We start from the raw sequence: 17558 nt of genomic DNA, 5'->3' as shown, positions 1-17558 counted from the left end.
ACCCTGGAGAAGGTTAAGCAGAGGTTCTATTGGGTTGGTTGTCGGCAATCGGTCGCAGAGTGGATTGCTAACTGCGCGGAGTGTATTGCAGCTAAGGGGCCGAAATCCAGAAGTCATGGCCAGATGAAGCAATATAACTCAGGTGCACCTTTCGAGCGGATTGCCATGGATGTAGCCGGTCCATTTCCTATGAGCGCACAGGGAAACAAATACGTCCTTGTGGTTATGGACTACTTTAGCAAATGGCCGGAGGTATACCCGATTCCAAACCAGGAAGCTAAAACAGTAGCGGAGGTATTCACCTACAATTGGGTTGCGAGATATGGTGTACCTATAGAGCTGCACTCTGACCAGGGAAGAAATTTTGAGTCGGCGGTATTCCAAGAGATGTGCCAGATACTGGGTATCCGGAAAACTCGAACAACGGCTCTTTATCCCCAATCAGATGGCATGGTGGAGCGGTTCAACCGAACCCTGGAAGAGCATTTGCGGAAGGTCGTGGACAAATCTCAGAAAGATTGGGATGTCCGCATACCCCTGTTCCTGATGGATGTTTGGAGTAACTGGCGATGTAAGGAGAATTGGGAAAGAGACGTCCAACATCCTGGAAGAGGAGTTAAGAGAAATACATGCTCTTGTGAGACAGCGAACTCAAATTATGAGTGACAAGATGAAGGACAGGTATGATAAGGCAATGAACCCCGAGGGTTTCCAAGAGGGAGACTTAGTGTTGCTGTACAATCCACAACGGAAGAAAGGTTTGTCCCCAAAACTACAATGCAACTGGGAAGGTCCGTATAAGGTCGTCAAACGGCGGAATGACGTCGTGTATCGAATCCAGACCGTTGGGAGAGCAAGAAACAAGATGAAGGTGGTCCACTTGGAAAGGCTTGCAGCGTTTGGAACAGCAAGTGTGTCTGATCGGGACGATCAGACTTAGGTGGAGGGCAGTGTGACGAATACTGCGGCAACACAAAGCGAACAACGAGAAATAGGCAGAATGTTCGAAGAATGACGTAGAATGTTCCACAAAGAGAAACGTCAAGTTGGATGAACACTGCGAACAGCGAGAGAAAGAGAATGAGCGATAAACTTCAGAATGTTCTAGAGTTGCCATAAGTGCCAGCGCAGGTATATAAGGGCGCCGCCACCGCGAGGTGAGTTAGTTACAAGTCAGCAAGCTACAAGTAAAGTTAGCGGAGAATCGAGTTGCGAATAAGCAAGCTATAAGTTTAATTGTGTTAACAAGTAGTAAAGCGTTGTTATTGCTTTAACAAGTATTGTAAAGTGTTTTTACTGTATTAGCAAGTATTGTAAATTGTTTGTTGTACAATAAAGTTAATTGTACTACAATTTGGTCATCGTTAGCATTTATTTAACAATCCAGCGATACGAGTCCGAGTATATTTGGGAAATCCCTCAAGGTTTAGAGGATAATCGTAACATTATTTTCTTGGGCCACACTGCTGTAAAATTAGAGTTGCCATACACAAAAAATGCAGTGGTACCGAAAGACAGATAACTGAATTTATGCTGTAGGAGCTTGAAGGCTTAACGCGCAGGTAATTGGCTTAACAGTAATCCCCGCTTAATTTCATCTAAAAATTTGCACAATGCAGTAATGCAGGAATGAATTTGATTTAATATGAATTTTTTGCGGGTTTTTGGATACATTAGAATGCTGATTACATATTAAACAGTAATAGAATCTAGAACTCATAAGAAATACATTACATTACTTATCACGCATGAAATGCATTACTACTTTTCCCACTGGGTGATTTTATAATCTTACTTCTTACTAATATTACAATTGTGAAAGTTTGTATGTTTGGATGTTTGGGAAACCATCACGCCGAAACGACTGAACGGATTTGCATGAAAATTTGCACACAGATAGCTTATGACCTAGATTGGAAAATAGGCCACTTTTCTTAAGAGTTGCCACCAGTTAAAAAAGTTTAATTTAATTCATACGCGGAAACGACTGAACGGATGTGCATGAAATTTAGCACACGGATAGCTTACGGCCTAGGTTGGAAAATAGGCTACTCTTTTTTTAGAGTTGCTATCTGCTAGAAATGTTCAATTAAATTAATACGCGGAAATTAGTGAACTGATTTGCATGGAAGTTTTCGCACAGATAGCTTATGAGCTAGGTTGGAAAATGGGATACTTTTTTTAAGAGTTGCCACCTGCTAAAAAAGTTTAATTAAACTAATTATCGGAAACGTCCGAACGGATTTGCATGAAATTTTGCAAGCAGATAGCTTATGACCTACAGTGGAAAATAGGCTAATTTTTTGGAAGAGTTGCCACCTGTCAAAAAAGTTTATTTAAATTAATACGCGGAAACGACTGCACAGATTTGCATGAAATTTAGCACAGAGATAGCTTATGACCTACGTTGGAAAATAGGCTACTATTTTAGGAGTTGCCACCTATTAGAAAAGTTTAATTAGATTAATACGCGCAAACGACCGAACTGATTTGAATGAAAGTTTGCACACAGATAGCTTATGACCTAGGTTGGAAAATAGGCTACTTTTTTAAGAATTGTCACCTGTTTGAAAATGAAATTTTGCTCACAGATGGTTTATGACCTGGATTGAAAAATAGGCTACTTCTTTAACCGGTTTCCCAATCAGAACGAAATTTGGTACACTTACTACGAATTTCGCAAGGATGTTCTTAGACTGAAAGTAATTCCGAAAACTCAAGGCCCCTCCCATACAAATTGGAATTTTCATATTACATACATATCTCGGGAAGTATTTGTGGGAGAGAACTGGAACTTGGTATAAAGATATGTATGTGAAATTAATGTTGGCATCAATCGATTGATTTTTTAATCAATTAATTAATTCGATTAAATTCAATCTGATTACAGTTAATCATTATTAATTTTAATCTGACTAAACAGTTAATCGTAACCGCGATTAAAAAAATTTATTTTTTAATCATTAACTCTTAATTTGATCAAGTAGATTTGGTGATTAATTAATTTATGCTGGAATTTTCCTGTGCACACAAAACAAGTTAATCCGGTATGGCTAAGTCGGGTTTCCTCATCAATCTGAGCAATTTGGTATGCATTTTCATTAAGATCTATACCAACAAACGTTTTACAAACTAGGTTTGTAAAAGTTCCCAGTTTATGTATTACTAATAACAATAATTATAAATTTTTTAATATTATGTGCTTTTTTATAAGCGTAAAACACAAAATAATTACTATAACTGGTATTTGGTTTCAAATTCGGACAAACAAGACAATCAGATTTTATTTTTAATTGGATTAACGATTAATGATTAAAATTAATTAATCGTAATCGCGGCCAGCGATTAGCGATTAAAAAAATTTAATCATTAATCTTACAGTTGATTACGACTAATTAATTTTAATCGTTAATCAGATTAAAATTTTGCCAACGCTGTGTGAAATCGTGTTCATACTCACGGAGAAAAATGGATGTTTTTGGAAAAGAAGCATAGCACCTCGCATACTGACTGAAAGTTTCATATTGCATATCTCTTCAAATATTTGGGGTAAAGTAGTCAAGCTTGGTATGGAAATACATATATATGTAAGTATGTGAAACTAATACCATGCTCATGGAGAAAAATGAGAGTTATTGGAAAAGGTGGTGTGGCAACTCACATGCAAATTGATTTTTCTATGCTGCATATCTCTGGAGGTATTTATTGCAGAGGACTGGAACTTGGCACCGAGATGTGTATATAAAATTAATTCCATACTCATGGAGAAAAATTTGCGTTATTCGAAAAGGGGGGGAGAGGGGGAATGGTACCTCCCTGTTTTATACTGTATATCTCTAGAGGTGTTCATGGTGGGTATGTAAAATCAATTCTAAATTCATGGAAGAAGATTAGGGTTATAAGAAAAAGGGGCGGGGCACTTCCATCCCTCGAAGTGTTGTGGAGTTGGAATACTGCAACTTGGTATGGAGTTGTGTATACAAAATGTATCAATTGGTCATGGAAAAAATGTGAGTTATTAAAAAGGGGGCATGTCGCCTCCCATACATACTAAAAATTTCTTAATACATATCTCTGGAAGGATAGAAAATCTCTGAAAGTATTTTAAATTTGCTACGGAGATTTATTTTATAAGTGCCGTACTGACAGAAAAAAATTCATTTAATGAAAAAGGGAGAGCCGGGTTCGGCCTTATAATGTAAAGCTGTCATGATGCATACATACCTCTTGAGACATTTGCTACAGTAATGGTATTTTATCAAGGCCAGGTTACTAAATTTGAGTTGCAGATATTAGAACCTGCCGTGGCACCTCCAAGAAGGTTACACGTTCACGCGTCGTATCCCTGGAAGTTCCAGGCTGGAACCATTTTAAGGTAAACTTAGAGGATTGATATCTCTCGTATGCCTAGCGCGCAGACGAGATTTTATAATTTCATAGTTTTAAACGGCCTAAATACCTTAACTCGCTTAAAAAATAACGAGCTATAACAAAATGGGCACAGAAATAAAATATAACATCATTAAATTATTTTTCATATTTGTATAAAAACGTGGGGTGAAACCCGCGGGTATAAGCATAAATTAAAAAAGAAAAATGACTACGATAACAAGTAACTTTTAAATTGAATATTTTTTTTTATGATTATATATATTATTGAAAATTTATAAATAAGTATGATAGCGACTTTTGCGGGAGTTTATGCTATTTTTTTAGAATGTAGAAAGATCTTCCACTGCGTGTGGACATGAAACTACAAAAACTAAAAATCGATAAGAGTTTACATAGCGTATTTTGCAAGTGGACTACTCAAATGTGTTTTCAAATGTATTAAAAATTTGTTTGAATGGATGTGGCATTTGAGAACTCGGGGAGCGAGCCTGTTGCGGCTCAACCGCGGCCGTCCGCGTTTGCCCGCCACTACTAACGGGTGAGAACAATATATGTATGGGCATGGCATTGAAGGCTAACTAAACAGTAACAATTTACTTTTAATCGCTTATCAGTTATTGGCAAAAGTACCGTTCGATTTTATGCCTATACTGCAGAATGGAATTTAACGCAAAACTACACTGCATGCAAAAATAGAGAGCAATTCTTTTAAAATACGTTGCATTTTATGCAAATTTATGCCTGTATACATAACTTGAATGTTTCAGTAAAATAAAGCCAGAGAAAATACTACTCACGGGCTTTATTTCCTTTTTTATGAAATAAATCAAGCGGGCTGTATTTGCTTTTCTTTGGGAAATAAAGCCGGCGTCCATTATTGCTCTTTCGCAAAGGAAATAAAGCCCACTGGCTTCATTGCCTTTTATTGGTGGGAGCTATTTCCCCTTCGAAATTGAAATAACGCCCAGTGGCTTTATTTCTATTTTTTGAGAAATAAAGTCCATGGGCGTTATTTCAGCGGGCCTTATTGCACTCCACCGTAGATTAATGAAGACTTTTTATTTTTTGGGACTTATCACATTTTCTGTTACTATTTTGGACCTAGCATTTTGTGTATCACTGAATATAAACAGTTAGAAATAAAATGGGGGATGGAGTTTAATTTTTTGATTGAGGCCTAACTTCACTTGGCAAAATGAATTATGCCCGCGCGGCCTAATTTAATTTTTGAATCGCGGTCTTAATCCATAATTCACGGAGCCAAATAAAATATGAAGTTCGATCGTTTAGAAAGCTATACATTTCTAATTGTTCTTGCTTCTTGCATCAAAATATAAATTTGAAAAACTTAAATAAAATAGTTTTTTAAAAGTACCACATTTCGCGGTTTCCGACCTAGTGGAGATTTAGTTACTGTCTTACTGGTTCGTTTTTGGCGATAAAGATACCAAATAAAACAGCTCTTTCAGGTAAATATTTCGAGTGACGAAAGCAGAACTAGAAACACAAAATTTATGATATCAATTTCGTGCCGAAAATTATACACATTTTTAACCCTTCGATTTGTGAGAAGGTCCCTAGGGACCTTTTCGTATTTCATGTGCCTATATCTTTTTGTTCAATGCATTTTTGAAAAGAATTTATACATGTATTCCAAGAATAAATTAAGCTGAATCGTTTAAAATAAGTTTCGAAGGGATACGGGATCACGTTCGAGTGTTATTGAGATTTCAACATATATAGTACGGGGATTAGTGACAAGGTCCCTAGGGACCTTGTACAATTTTAGAAGAAATAACAAGTTACTTGTCTTCATGTTTTGATTTTTTTTTCACTTGTTCTTCAAATTATTTCATTCCTAATATATATGCAGGACGTTAATTTAATCAAAAGACAACATAAATACCAAAGAAGTTGCACATGTACAGTCGAAACATCGAGCAACTCTTTGTAGGTCCCTAAGGACCTTCTCACGAATCTAACGTCATCGGCACTGTCACTCATCGGAGGGTTAACTGCCCTGCAAACTGACGCAATATAGTTTTATTCATACGAATCGTTGTTAAAGTTTTTATTTTTTTATTTTGTGTTTCTAAGAGAAGACAGAACATTGCAACTTTCCGAATAAATAAAACTATTTTGCGTCAGTTTCCAGGGCAGTTAAAAATATTATATAGTTTTCATCACGAAATTGATATCATAAATTTTGTGTTTTTAGTTCAGCTTTCGTCACTCGAAATATTTACCCCAAAGAGGTGTTTTATTTGAATTCAATTATTTTGGGATAGCAAATTAAAAATCAAGGAAAATCCACACCAAAATCTAACGGCCCTATTCATAAAAAAATAAAATAGATTTAAAGAGCTCTATAAAGTTAAATTTTCATAAAAATTTTCTATTTATTTTTATGAATTTGGGTGTAAATGTTTTATTTTTCTTAGATAAATTTCTAAATTTGAATGATTTATTCAAATATTTAACACAAAATTCAATTCCATTGAACCATATAATTTTTCGAATGCAGAATAAAGCCAAATAGGATGATAATATCCTTCGTATAAAAACAAACGAAAAAAAAACAAAAAAAGATTAAATGTGAAAAATGATAAAAACGCAGGAACTTGGTACCAACATTAGATACAATAAGCAACTGTATTCGTCTCATTCTCTGCGCTGCACACATGTGTTTTTTAAGAAGTTTCACTTCTATCACGAGTACGGTGCTGCACTCGCTTCTTTATACCGGAACGCACTTGTGCACAAGGGTATATAAACTTTGTTCACATAACGGTTATTTGTAACAGCCAAAACGAATCGAGATAGATATAGACAAATGTATACATAAATGTTCAGAATGAATAGAGAAGTCGATTAAACCATGTCTGTCTGTCCATCTGCCCGTCCGTGTAAACGATAACTCAAGCAAAAATTGACAGCTCAACGAAATTTGATATGTAAGTTTTCCTTTATCCAAGGTAAGTTGGTATTCAAAATAGGCGAAATCGGACTGTAACCACGCCCACTTGCGATATAAAGGTATTTTCGAAAGATGCAAGAACTACGATACTTCAGTAAATATTGGATGCAAATTGTTGAAAATTAATCTGTGAAATAGAATTTTGGTAAAAATTAATATTATTTGAATTAGTTGAAAAATGGGCGTGACCCCTCCCACTTGTGATGAAATGCTATATCTCAGTAGCCGCTTCACCAATCCTTACCAAACTCGGTACGAGTATTGCATAGGATTTAACTGAGAAATTTGTTGAAAATCTTTAAAATCGGGTAATGACCACGCCCACTTACCATATAACGGTAATTTACAGAAAAACGAAAACTGCGATAAATCAGTAACTATTAAAGCTAATTCCCCTAAAATCGATGATTGCAATAACCACTTAGCAGAAAATTATATTATTATACATTTTTGGATAGTGGGCGTGGCGCCCTTATGACCAGATATGTGTATCTCGGTAACCGATTTAGATGTTAGAGAAAGTTTAAACGGCGATATTTGGTACCTGCGCCTGTACTTAATCAGAATAACAAATATCCCGCCCCGATATCACAGCGCACGGCAGTGCACGCGAGTGACGAAATCATAGCATTCACACTGAAAGCGTATACATACATATTAAAGGCCAGCGCAAGTATATTTGCCGCATTAAATTCAGTAAGTACTCCTTGCATTTACTCTACCCTGCAGCAAATCAAACTGATTCAGAACTTGAGCTGAGCTAGCCTGAAAAGGGACGGTACTGATTCTTCATCTATCTCAACTCAATGCTTTCAACTTCTTCTTCTTTTTTAACATGGCGATGTCCTACGAAGTGACAATTGTCGCCCTCTGCAGAACTTTTGAACTTGTTCTGAGCTGACTCTGGCTTAGATGGCTCTGAGACAGTTCATATAACAACAGTTCCTAGATAGTTCAAAAAGAGTTACCTCCGAACTAGAAATAATTAGGTTAGTTTTGAGCTTTTTTTTTAAATAAGCACGCATACAATTTTGTAAATAAAAAATACGTACTTCATTTTATGTTTAAAGAGCTATTTGATTTGCACTACTTTACTTTTTGGGGTAAACTCTGCTTTAAAATTAGGAACATAAAGTGTCAATTATTCCTTCATTTTCAAAAACTGTTATTCTTAAAAATAATTTATATTTGTTAGGTATAATGGGTATTTCTGGGATACTTATAATTCAAAAATCTAAACTAAATTGTGTCAAAAAATGAGAAGAACGGTGATATATTGAATGCTTATTTGTGATAACTCAGCGTTAAATTGTATTAAGTGTATTGAAATGTAATACATAGACTCCCCTGCATCTAATAAGAACATATAGAATCTTAAATATTCACAATGATATTCATGCTAAATATTTTTCGTAAATTTTTTATTTAAGGATGGCTCATAAGTATTATAACATAAACAAATAAATTCACGTTTCTAACTGTGTTGGTAATTTAGTAGAATTCTAGAAACTGTTATAAAAACTTCAATATTTTAAATCAGAGTTTATAAGTAAGCAGTTCTATAAGCCATTAAATTTTAGTATAATTAATCGCGCTGGTTTAATGTAACTCTTTTTACACACGCTCTTGAAGGTAATTTCCTATTTAAATATTTTCGTTTAAGATGCAAGATTACACTTTACTACACTAAAATTTGATGGGCTACAAAGCAGAATACTCGAAATATTTATAATAAAAAATCTCTGATTAAAAAGTTTTAAATTTGAAGACAGTTTTTAGAGTTCTATCAAATTTGTAGCACAGTTAGGAATTTGCATTTAAATTGTTTATGGAGCATTAGTATTTAAATCAAAACTTAACGAAAAATATTTAAAATCAGGGACATAACAGTTATAAGTTTTATAGCAAAAACGTTGCTCCATAACAGTTATTAGATGAGAAATATTTTTTATTTTGTCGATAAGAGTTATAACCCAACGTTTATTTTTTACGTTGCCTGATAACTGTTATTCAGGAGAAATATTTTTTCCGTTGCCGATACGTTCAGCTATCATATTAGCACAATGCCACTCATATTTGACTTAGAAACAAACTACGGGCAGGAATTCCAAGATTTCAACCCTCTTTTTAAGAAAAATTTTATTTTTATCAGTATTTTTCTTTTAATCAAAATATGTTGAAATAAAAGTGAAACTAAAAAAAATTTTGCCAGACAAAACAAAAAAAAAATTTTAGTCCAAAAGAGGCACAGGAAATTCTATAAAGCCAAATTATAATAAGAAATGAAGCTAATTTCTTCAAGTATATTGAAAAACTTTGATCCGGAAGGATTGGATGTTTATTAGTTTACTAAAATATACTCGAAACTTCTCTTTGGGGTTTCTTGCGTATTGTTATTGAACACTTTTGTCTCTGGTGACAAATTCCTGGCATAAAGAATGTTTTATTTTTTAATAAGTAAATTTTAATTCAATCTAATTCTTATGGAGTTTTTCTTTACTTTAGACATAAAAAATGTTTACTGTTTTGCAATGTACTTGAAAAAATTGCTGTCAGAGACATTTTTCCTCTCCTGTAAAATTTGTAAAAGTGGAGTTAGCAACTTTTCACTCTAAGCCATCTACATATGTATATGCATCTTATTGAAACTTATCTCCTAAATTTTATTAATTACGATAAGCTAATGTAATAATAACATATACCGGGGTCTTTGTTTCATCACAGGATCGTTTCTATCTCTCTGCAGTTGATAAACGGTGGCATATTAATTGCTTACAATGCTATGCATGTCGGCAACCGTTAGATCGAGAATCATCGTGTTATTCGCGGGATGGAAACATTTACTGCAAGAATGACTATTATAGGTAAGTTCCTTGTTTTTTTATTCACATAGCGTAATGAAGCCTAAAGTGCTTGGTATTATTTTAAATTTTGCTTTGGTTTGCATAATACAAAGTATGCATATCAGTGCTGATTTTGGGAAAAAATTATAAAGAGCACAGGAAGCGTAAACTTCTTTTATTTCAATTAAAAAGAAATTCAAAGAACAAAACTTACATACAAGTGTACGCTTTTATATAAAAATAAAAAATTTTATTTTGCAGTTAGTTTTTACAACAATATATTAATATATAAAATATTTGGGCGCTTACACTTGTGCTATAGCACATATGTCAACCTGAAAACAGTCAAGGTTGTGATAGTTTTTTTTTCACCACGCTTTCAGTCGTTATACTTGTTTCTTCAGTAATTGTGGTTTAGTGAAGACCTGTTTTAAGAAAACTGCTTTTGGACATGGAAGAAGAAGGTCATTTCTATCATTTAAGACTAAATTTAAGTAAATGTCTTTTAATATGGCCTTCGTTTAGAATATTTATATCGGTCTATTTTGATATTTTTGTGGAATAATATTTTTAAATGTTGGTATTTTTGTTTACTTGTTAATGTTCGTCAAGGTTTGGTTCCTTGAAGTATATGTAACTACAGTTATCTTTGAGCAATTAAAGCAGAAATAATTTGCCCGCATATGCTCCATTTTGATTTTCGAAGGACGAAACAGGATGAGACCTAAAATTGTAATTTTGGCTTTTATTTACATAAATGTTTTATGTATAGTTATAAGGAGAGTCGCATTGTTAACAAGTATAAGTCTGACCTTTAATTTCATCGAAGCTGGGTACCCAAATTTACTGAGTTGTATACCCTTTAATTTAAAAAGTCTCGGGAGATCCTTTGAAGGACTATGAAACTGGACAATCCCAGCAAACACAGTCTCTAACGTTAGAAAAATTTGGATTTCTGCATAACTAGGGTAATTCTCTAATCGTTGTCGATTCGATGACGAAGTTAGGGAACTAAATTAGAATTCGATTCGAGAACGATTAAAGAAACAACGCAAATTCAAATAAATGTAAATAAGCAATATTCCAAATGAATGAATTATAAAGTATTTTTAAGTTCAAATAATCCATTATTATTTTATTGCGAATACATTTAATACAAATTTTGAAAACAATGCGTTTTATTTAATAAAGCAAAACAGCAGTTTTAAATTCACATTCGAATCCCATTAGAGATCAGCATTAGAATTCGATTAGAATATTAATATTTTCTCGAGTCGAGAACTATGTCCAATTTTTGTTGAGATCGCTATGATTCTCGATAGTTTTTCGAGTCGTTGTCTAACGTTTGAGATTGGAGAATGTGGCTAGTTCTCCAATCATTCTCTAATCGATAACTAACCTCGATATTTGCTGGGATAATGCTCTCTAATCGGCTTCGGCGAGAACGATTGTGTCCTTAGAACAATTTTCCACATTCCCTTTTTTATTTTTAAGTTATTTATTTAATTGAAATTGAAAAAGCATCCAAACTTTAGTAACGAAAAGTTTTGCACAATTGGCAGTTATTCACAATCAAGAGCCGGTCTAAAAGGACGAAGTGGATATCCGAACTCGTAGACCTAAATATGCAGCAGGTTGAACTCATACCTGAGCAGAATAAATAAACATGTTCTAAACCCGGCCTTTCCAGAGTGGGTGACGCGGCACCCTGGGGTGCCGCTAATGGCTAGAGTATACTAGTGGTGCGGACAAATTCTTTAGACTTTCCATACACAACGCAAGCAGTTTGATCAAACTTCAACATGGCGGACAGTAAATCAAAAAATTTAGATTTTTATTAAAATTACCTTCAGCGGCTCCTCAAACCACATACCCAACACAAATAGCTTGCAGCAAAGGGATATTTCGCTCTTAAGCGTAGTTCTCCAGTACGTTTTGTCAACGTAAAATTGAATCAGAAAATTTTCAGAAAAATAGCCGAAAACGTACCCTTTTCACAACCACTTTCGGTACTTTTGTAGACCTAATCCGCGTTTCATCCACCTTTCTTCCCGTTTTCGGATTAATTATCAGATTTTTTGCTGGCTGGGCTGTTTTCGTAACAAGTGCAGCAGCTTCGCGAACGTGTATTTATTACTTATTCTTTGGAACTTCACAATCACACTGTCAAAGAGCGAATCAACACGATTTTAGAGGCGTCTTCTCGTGTTGGAGAGGTACCCATTCGCAATGCAAATCGAAGAAGAACGATGTACTTCAGACTTACGCCACTAGCGACGAAATTTTTAAAGCTATGGACAAATTTGTACAGAACAATAGTTTGAAATGGAGAAAGTGTGCGGATATTTGCGGTGGTTGGAACAACGAAAGGAGCGATGTCTAGGATGAAGCAAGAGGCACAAAACGCCACGAGAAGTCACTGCATGATCCCTCGGTATTCCCTGGCGACTAGGAAGATGCCGCCACTAGATTTAAAACCCGCATTGGATCACGCTGCGAAGATAACAGAGGCCTGCGAAATTAAAATACAACTCTGGTTTTTCCTAGCACGTCGAGATTTTTTTTTATTGGTGACATGTATATTTTAGTATTTCTAGCAATTTGCATGAAAACCCCATAAATAAACAAAGTAATCAGAAAAACGTATATAGCTTCGAAGTTAACGCTAAGCAAATTGATAACAGCTGGTTTCACTCGCAATTTGCATATAAATTTCAAAAAATTAAAATCATTTATCACTTAAATTGCTTTCGTGAAATTGGCTGTAAAAATTATTTTCTTAGCGTCAACGCGCATTACCAGCGTTAACTTGGAAGGTTTAGAAAAAACCATTGTCGAATATTTTCCCAACATTGACTCTGAGGATGGCTTCAGCTGGATAACAAACCCGTTTCCTGAAAAGTAAACCTACTGAGATTACCAATTAAGCTTTTGAAAACCTTATGGACTTCAGTGAAGACAGCACTTTGAATATTAAATACTACGAAGAGAGTTCTGGATGCAAGTGTATGCAGAAAACACTGCTGTTGGCAAGATTGCATTAAAAATACTAGTCATTTTTAGGCCCTTATTATGAGTTGCATTCGAATTTCGATCTTCGCTGGTTATCGAAGATCGAACATCGAAAGTGAAATTATGAGCTATGCAACCGTGTCGAAATTTTCGTTGAGTATCGAATTTTCTGTCGAACAGGATTTTGCATTCGATGTACACCATCGACGAATTGTTAGAAAATTGTGAAAAATTTATGATTTTGCATTTGTTTTTTTACTTTATGGCGGCTAGACAGTAATTTTAAACAATTTTTATTAATTTCATGCAGTTGTGAATATTAAACACAAGCTCGAAAAAAAAATCCCAATACTCAGTTGGCCCGATCTCTAGAACCAAATCGTAAGCTGTTTAAAATTTTAAATATTTTAAATAGATTTGGCTCAGAAACGCCTCTTTAGACAGTCGGAAGTTTTTAATAAATCTATAGACAAATTTCTTAAATATATTTTATGTCACTTAAACCCTCTTAAACATTTTCCACTCCTGGCCAGTTTACCAAGCTCTCATCCTCTGACGAATCGGTGAACCAGAACTCCGGTGTCCTAATTTTTACCACGTTTTTATAAACTCGCTTTCATTTTAATTTGCACATATTTACATACACTACTCTATTTAATTTGCTCGATTTGTAAACAAAACTTCTCAGCGGTGAAAAATGTACTATTGTAAACAACCTAACCGAACGAAATTCACAATAGCGCTATTCTTCATTGAATGGGCGTGATAATACCAAATGAAAATTCGTTAAAATTTTTAAGATATAAAAAAACAAAACCGATTTCAATTCTATCTAAGAATTTAAGGTTATCGTTAATCTATTCATGATCCAAGTTTGCATTGTTGTCTTGTTTTCGTAGACATTTGAAGAGTAGGGGTGCCGAGAAATTTTTTTAGCACAAGGGTGCCGAGGTGAAAAAAGTTTGGGAACCACTGTTCTAAACGAATGCCCGGCATGCGGAGAGGCGCCCCATGACTCACAGCATCTCTTCACATGCCTACTGAACCCCACCCTACTGACGCCCCTTTCCCTATGGGCAGACCCCATCGAGGCTGCACGCTTCCTGGGACTACCGCTAGTAGAGCTTGACGACAACGATTGAGGGACTAACCGATCTGGGCGGGGTTGTTGTAGCCGCTCCAACAACAACAACAACCTAAATATTCTAGCAAAACGAATTCCGTTCTTGTCTATTTCTGAAAAAGTTTTTTGTGGACTTATGGTAACTGAATATAACTAAATATTTCAGGAAAATGATCCTAAGATAAGTGTAACTAGTAATTTTTATCCTTTAAATTCGTAGTTATGATTAAATTTCATGTTTTATTTAATCACTGTGTAGAAAAACACATAAAATAATTTTGACCGGTTTTACTATGCAAATACTCATCTGTGCGTCGTTACGGCGTCGCACACTGTGCCGCTTTTCAATTATAGTATGCCAAAAGTCCAAAATTAAATGATTTCAGATGGCCATAACTTTTGGTATTCTGGCTGACAAATATTCAGCTACTAAGGGCCAAATTTACAGTGCGTAGTTAACTCAGAGTCGGCAGTAAGCTACAGATTTTCAGTACACAAATCTGTAGTTAACTAAATAAATTAGAAGAAATTTAAGCTAAATCACGCATTAAGAATTACATATTTTAAATAAACTTCGCAAAAACAAGTACTGATACTTGAAAGTATACGATAAACTTCAAACTGAAAAATTGTATTTTTACACATCACAATAAGCCACGTTTGTCAGCGATTTTGTTTGTTGTTGTTTGTTTTTTTTTGGATTTATTAGATTGATTTAAGGCCAAATTCACAGTACGTAGTTAACTCAGAATCGGCAGTTAGCTACTGATTTTCAACAACGAAAAAATCGCTGACAAACGTAACTTATTGTGACGCGTAAAAATAAAACTTTTTAGCGTGAAGTTTATCGTATACTTTCAAGTAGCAGTACTTGTTTTTGCGAAGATAGTTTGAAATAATTCTTAATATGTGGTTTAGCTTAAATTTCTTGTAATTTATTTAATTTATTATTATTTATATTTATAATGGAGCAGATCTTGCAAGTCTAGCCTCAGCTAAACCAGTGTTCATATGCAAAATAATAAGGAACATTTCTACTTTAACATCCCGTAAGCCTTTTTTGCACAGGTTTGCACTAAGTTCTAATTTTCTTCAATGCATGCATGCCATATCCGAAGAGATTAGCTTATGGCAAAAAAGATGATAATGCTGTAATGAAACATATTTTGGATAAAGTTGGAAGAGATATTGACAGTACAGTATTTCACGCTTATAGGCACCCCGGTTGTATACATTTCCCGTTTATATGCCCCTAGGAACGATGTACTATGGTCTGGCGACTATCATTTGCTGGCCAAAAGTCGAGAAGTAACCAAGATGATTTGAAATTCAAAATGGCAGATCTAATATGGCGACCAAATTTTATAATTTTTTCCCTTTCACAAAGAACTTATATAAATGGGGAGTTTTCGAGGTCGCAGATTTTTTTTTTAAATTCAAAATGGCGCATGTAATATGGCGATTTAATTTTATATTTTTTTCTCTTTTACCAGAAACTCATATTGGGATGTTTCGAGGTCGCTGATTGCAAATGATGTCAAATTTTTGAAATAGAAAATGGCGGATCCAATGTGGCGTTATCGGATTCGGAGCAAAAAAATTAAGCTTAAAATAGCCAAAATTATTTTTGCGTTTCAATTATAAATGCTGATAAGATAATAATTTAAATATAAAAATGATGAACGTCTGGCACTATTCTTTATATGGGAGGTACGGCAAAATCTGGGCGGGCCACACCCATTTATGGTCCAAAAAATTATAGTGGTGGAAGCATTGTTCTTGCAAAATTTCAACATTACCCCTGCAAACCATTTTTTTAGAGTATTCTGCATTGTAAAGAAATTTTAAAGAATTCGTTAAGATTTAATTCGATTTTTTGCCGAATTATCTAAAATGAAATAAATTACGCACACTACCAATTCTTTTACGAAATTTCGGAAGAAAATCTGTGAAGCAACGAAAATAATGGTGCTATGTGAAGAATATCTTTCAGAATTTTTCCAGAATTTTCTTTATTTTTCGTACAGAAATTTCTTTACGAGTTCGTGTCAACCGCTTCATATAATTTTCTTTGAAAATTCGTAAAAAAATCGTTACAGATACTCCTAACGATTTCCTTAAGATTTCGGGAACTTTGGTTTGCAGGGACATTACGACGCTTAAATTGAAAAAGAGCGCACTGTGCGTGGGTATGGTGCGTTTATATATAAAAATGTAATAGAAAATTCAAAATCGCTTATGAAAAAGCTTGCTGTATGAACACTTTCACATTAGTGTTGGAAAACTATCGATAGTGTATACATTCGATAGTGATAGTGCAAAATATTCGATAGTATCGATACTATCGAAAGCCTTTTTGACTTTGTCAAATTCAATGCCTTTTCTCGGCAAATATGTGAAAAGACATTGTAAAATGAAACTTTGAAACGGGTTCTCATTTGACTTAGATCATAATAGATATTCAGTCGTGTACATGTCCAGCATAATGGGCTACCTGTAATATAATCGGTAAAGGTAGGGGAAAAGGAGATAAAGTTGTGTCAAAATATGCCCATTTCATAACTAGAAACACCATAAAGATTATTTGTATGAACAAAAAGATCATAACATAGAACTTGTGTAAAACAAAAAGAGATCGTGTATTTCAATAACACATTTTCTAACAAAAAACATGTTATATGCAGGGAACGGATTTTATGGAAATTTCCTTTTTTTCTGCTACAGAGATAGAGTATATTCGATTAAGAATGTCCACGATTTAGCTTTCCCTGATTCCATATATACACATTTGATGTTGCCATTTTTTTGCCTTTTTTAAAATATTTCCCTTTTTTTGCCTTTTCTACCTTTAAAAAAGTGATTATAGCATTTACAATTTTTTTTTTTTTAAGATTAAAAAATATACACATGCCCATGCGGCTTATAGAAGCGCAGGCACCTCTTGCCAAATTGGTGTTGGAAAAATTCAAAGCCGTTTTTTCAGCTAACGTAGGCTTGGAGACAACAAGGGGAGTGGATAAAATTGTAAAGGGCGAGGAAAACGCCCTTATTCCTGATAATATGAACGTTTCAAACGTTTTAAATTGGGCTCCACTTGTATCAACTTCCGTCGAGCGCACATTTAGTACATTCAAGGCTTTTCTTCGCGAAAATCGAATGAAAATGCTGCCAGAAAACTTCAAAATGCATCTTGTGGTTCAATGTTACTACA

The 17558-nt window shown here is 34.5% G+C and overlaps 1 protein-coding gene across 2 annotated transcripts in view; it reads left to right on the top strand.

Annotated features, from left to right (window-relative positions):
• ap (apterous) overlaps nt 1–17558 on the top strand; it is a 379716-nt gene that overhangs the window by 107436 nt on the left and 254722 nt on the right. The window contains exon 4 of one of the 2 annotated variants that reach the window (XM_017606468.1): nt 10094–10233. The exons of the other annotated variant lie outside the window; for it this stretch is intronic. Within the exon in view, the coding sequence (XP_017461957.1) occupies nt 10094–10233 (140 nt within the window). The remainder of the gene's footprint in view (nt 1–10093; nt 10234–17558) is intronic. 2 annotated transcript variants of the gene reach the window in all.

The sequence above is a fragment of the Rhagoletis zephyria genome, unplaced genomic scaffold (assembly GCF_001687245.7).
Source record: "Rhagoletis zephyria isolate East Lansing unplaced genomic scaffold, Rhagoletis_zephyria_1.1 Rzeph_scaffold_00162, whole genome shotgun sequence".
In the NCBI taxonomy this organism is placed as follows: Eukaryota; Metazoa; Arthropoda; class Insecta; order Diptera; family Tephritidae; genus Rhagoletis; species Rhagoletis zephyria.
This window is presented reverse-complemented; position numbering and strand designations above follow the sequence as displayed.